Here is a 3,608-nt window from a genome sequence, read left to right as displayed (position 1 = left end):
GGCAGCATCCCCAGGAGCAGAAGAAATCTCCTTGCACTTCTGGGCAACAAAACAAACTCCCCACAAGCTTTTATCTCATCAAATCTGTCCAGGGCATTTATTTGGATGTGTCCTGACTCAACATGTATTTTTTAACAATGTTTCCTGATCTGAAAAGTCATCCCAAACTAGGCTTTGGAATATTTTTTACTGACTCACCCATCAGCACAAACATGGTTGGGATGATTTGCCAACACATCTTGTTTTGTAGAGCTGACCTGAAAAACACACAGAAAATTAATGGAGGGCTTATAATTATCAGTGTGTTGTTTCATTTCGGTGTATTTCAGTTCATTTGGTGCTCACACCTTTGTAAGCAGAATCATGGAAAAACCACAATGGTTTGGAAAGGAACTTAAAAATCATCTAATTCCAACACTCTGGGATGAGGAGAGACTCCTCTCTACACCAGGAAAGGAAGAACAGGCCAGAAAGGGAGGAAAAAATCAGAATTTTCCAAGTGCAGCAGACACAGAAGCGCTCACCCATTCCAACAGAGAAGACTTCACTAAACCTTACAGCAACATTTCATTATTGTTCCTTCACTTCAGATACTTTGTTCTTTTTGTATTTTCATCCAATAGTTACATAAATTCTGCTAAAATCAAAATATATTTTTATAGTCAAAGCTCCACAGAGCAGAGTTTGGCCGCTGTTGTAGTCAGGAGCTGAGTGCTGAGTAAAACCCACAGCTCAAGTCAGGCAGCAAATGCCAGGGTGAGAAATTCGAGTTAGGGAATCCCTCCAAAGGGTTCCATTCCTGGAATATTTCTGAGGGCAGTTTCCTTGAGAACATCCCTGGAGCCAAAAGAGGCAGTGCCAAGGTTATGTAATGCACTTTGGGGCAGCATGTCCTGGAAAATAGATTTATTTCTGTATTCCATATCTACCTGAAGCACAGCCAGCTGCCCAGGGATGTCACAATTCCCAGGTCCCTGTCTCCTGCCTGCTCTCCCACAAATCCAGTGGAGCTGAATTTCTCCAGCACTGTGCTCTGCAGGAACAGCCAATCCCATCCTCTTTCCTCCCCATCCACTGTGCTTTTTCAGCTCCATTTTCAGCTATTAAAGAGGGAATCTCAGACTTTTCCAGTTTCAGGGGACAATTTGGCTCTCAGCACAGCTGGTAGGCGCCCACCTCACCTGTTCCTTTTCCATTAGTTTATTTCTGCTAGAGAGCCATGAGGGCCAGAGGAATTATGGAGCTATCAGGTCATTTCACAAAGATACAGACAGGAATTACTCCCAAATAACTGAAATTAGTTAGATTTTCCCTAATTTCAGAAGCAAAAAGTACCTTTTAAAAGAGTTTATTTGACATAAATGTACATTATTCACACTATTAAATGGTTTAATGAGGAACAACAGAATGTTCCTCTCTCACAGATGCAACAAAAATCCCTGTCCATCCTTCAAGCACTTTCCAGCAGGAAAATGGCAGAGATCACTTCCAAGAAAACTGGACATCCATTTCCAAAATTTATGAAGTTATCCATAGGCCCTGGGTGTTAAGTTTCCCCCATGAAATACCCATTTACACTGAGAAGAAAATAAACACAGAGCCCCAGAATCCCATACAGAAGGAAAATTATAATTTCTGTGTAGTTTAGTGAAGATAAATGTTTTTTAATTTCCTGATGAAAGGGAAAAAAATTAAGGGATAATTTCTCCCTGGGAAGGGTGGTCAGGATGGGAAGGGGCTGCCCAGGGAGGTTTGGAGTCCCCATCCCTGGAGGTGTCCAAGGAACTCCTGGAAGTGGCACTCAGGGCTGGGGACAAGGCTGCACTTGATGCTCTTGGAGGGCTTTTCCAGCCTTAATGATTTTGGGATTCTGACATAAAAATAGGCAGACAGAGCAATCAGAGATTCTGATGTCAGCACTAATTTCATACTTAGAGCAGAAGGCAAAAGCACTTTTCAGGCCAGCCTGGGATCTCCTGTCACATCACCCTAGGCTGGCTTTACAGAGGTGTTTTCCCAACAACATTCCTGACCAAACCCAGGGCTCAACATGACCAAAAAGCCCTGAAAGCTGCATGGCCACAGAAGCAGCCCCTTCTCTGTTCAAAGTTCAGCCTTCCTTGTGTAAACTTTGGGTAAAAAGAGGTAAGTCCCAGGGCAGGATAAATGCATTGCTGGAGCAGACAGGATTCCCCAAAACCTTTTCCAGTGAGAACAGTGAGCTTGCCAGAATTCCTTACTCCACTGTAAGAAAGAGTACAAGTTTTACAGGAACATCTACTGGAACAGGAAGTTAAATAAAGAGAATTCTTACAACTTGTAAGCTCTGTCCTGGAGCAAATAAATGAACACAGCCAGGACAAATTGGTTTATTTGAGGCTGGGGAAGTGTCCATACAAAAGAAAGGAATTTGAGTCCTTTTGAACAAATATATCTTACATTATTCTGGAACCACTGACTTTGCTGCTGCTGGGTACGAGAACTTTTCTGATTTCTTATGTAAATACTATATTCCTGTCCATATCAACCACAGAATAGCTCAGCACCAAGAGTTGGGATTAAAACCAAAACACAACAGATATGACAGGCAAGGAGAAGAGCAATGAAATAAGATCATTTTTATTTACAGGACAGGTGAGAAATCCTAGAATTCCCTGGCTTATCAGCATGAGAAACAGGTTCAGCATAGCCTGAAATGAGCAGGACCCACAAACAGCTGCACCGGGCATGGAAAACCATACACACCATCCCTGATTTTTACAAGCACTGCACTATAGCTGGTTTTAAATATTAAACATCTCTAGAAAGCATAAAAATGTTTTAGCAATAATGTCTATGCACAGAATCTTCTGACATGTTGTTTAAAGTGCCAAGGGCTTTCCAGTCCTGTCAGTCTGAACATGGAATTCCATTTGCCATTGAGTACATTAAAAACCATTCTTAAAAAAGAGTTCTGAGAAAGTGGTGCACACAAAATAGAAATGAGTAGGACCCACACTGAATAATTTTGCTAATATTAAAGGTTTAATAAAGGCAGCCCAAGCTGGGCAGAAGCACAGCTACAAATCCAACTCTAAACCTGCTGGTGGAGCCTCTCCCCCAAAACTCGACAGCAAAACGTCCCGAACTCTTCAGAGTTTCTCCAGACCATGGAATTTCTCTTGTTTGTAGTGAAACCACTCCTCATTCATGCTGTGCATCCGTCCTTCCTTACGAGCAGAGCTCCTGGGATTCCTTGGCACTTAGAGGTTATATTGCTTTATAGGCACGCTTGGAAGTTAAGGGCTCTCCGTGTGTTCATTACAAAACACATTTATAAATGCTGTACCACTCATTAACTTTCCGAAGTTCTCTTCTATCACAGCTCCCGCAGCATCGGGGACTCACAGCCCACATTCACCCAGATTTATTTTTGTTTTGTTTCTGACACTGAATCTCACGGAATAGAAGGAGGGAAAGGGCTGAAACCGCCTGGGTCTGCGAGCGGGATATGGAACTGGCTGCAGGCTGTGTTCAGGGGGATGGTTCAGGAAATTAGAGATAAAGAAGAGGATAAAAAGTGAATTCACCAACCTGCTTCTCCTTGCTCTCGGGGTTCCGACTGGCGG

General features: G+C 42.8%; 1 protein-coding gene across 2 annotated transcripts in view; it reads right to left on the bottom strand.

The window, feature by feature from the left end:
* Window positions 1-3,594, bottom strand: part of LEPR (leptin receptor) — a 30,137-nt gene extending 26,543 nt beyond the window's left edge. For both annotated transcript variants that reach the window (XM_031064068.1, XM_031064069.1), the window contains exons 1-2: window positions 3,574-3,594; window positions 199-257 (exon numbers count right to left, since the gene is read on the bottom strand). In XM_031064068.1, coding sequence (XP_030919928.1) covers window positions 199-238 — 40 coding nt within the window. In that variant the 5' untranslated portion in view covers window positions 239-257; window positions 3,574-3,594. The remainder of the gene's footprint in view (window positions 1-198; window positions 258-3,573) is intronic.
* Between the last annotated feature and the right edge of the window lie 14 nt (window positions 3,595-3,608).

The sequence above is a fragment of the Geospiza fortis genome, unplaced genomic scaffold (genome assembly GCF_000277835.1).
Source record: "Geospiza fortis unplaced genomic scaffold, GeoFor_1.0 scaffold69, whole genome shotgun sequence".
Taxonomy (NCBI): Eukaryota; Metazoa; Chordata; class Aves; order Passeriformes; family Thraupidae; genus Geospiza; species Geospiza fortis.
Note: the sequence above shows the minus strand (reverse complement) of the source record. Positions and strands in the feature narration are given on the sequence as shown.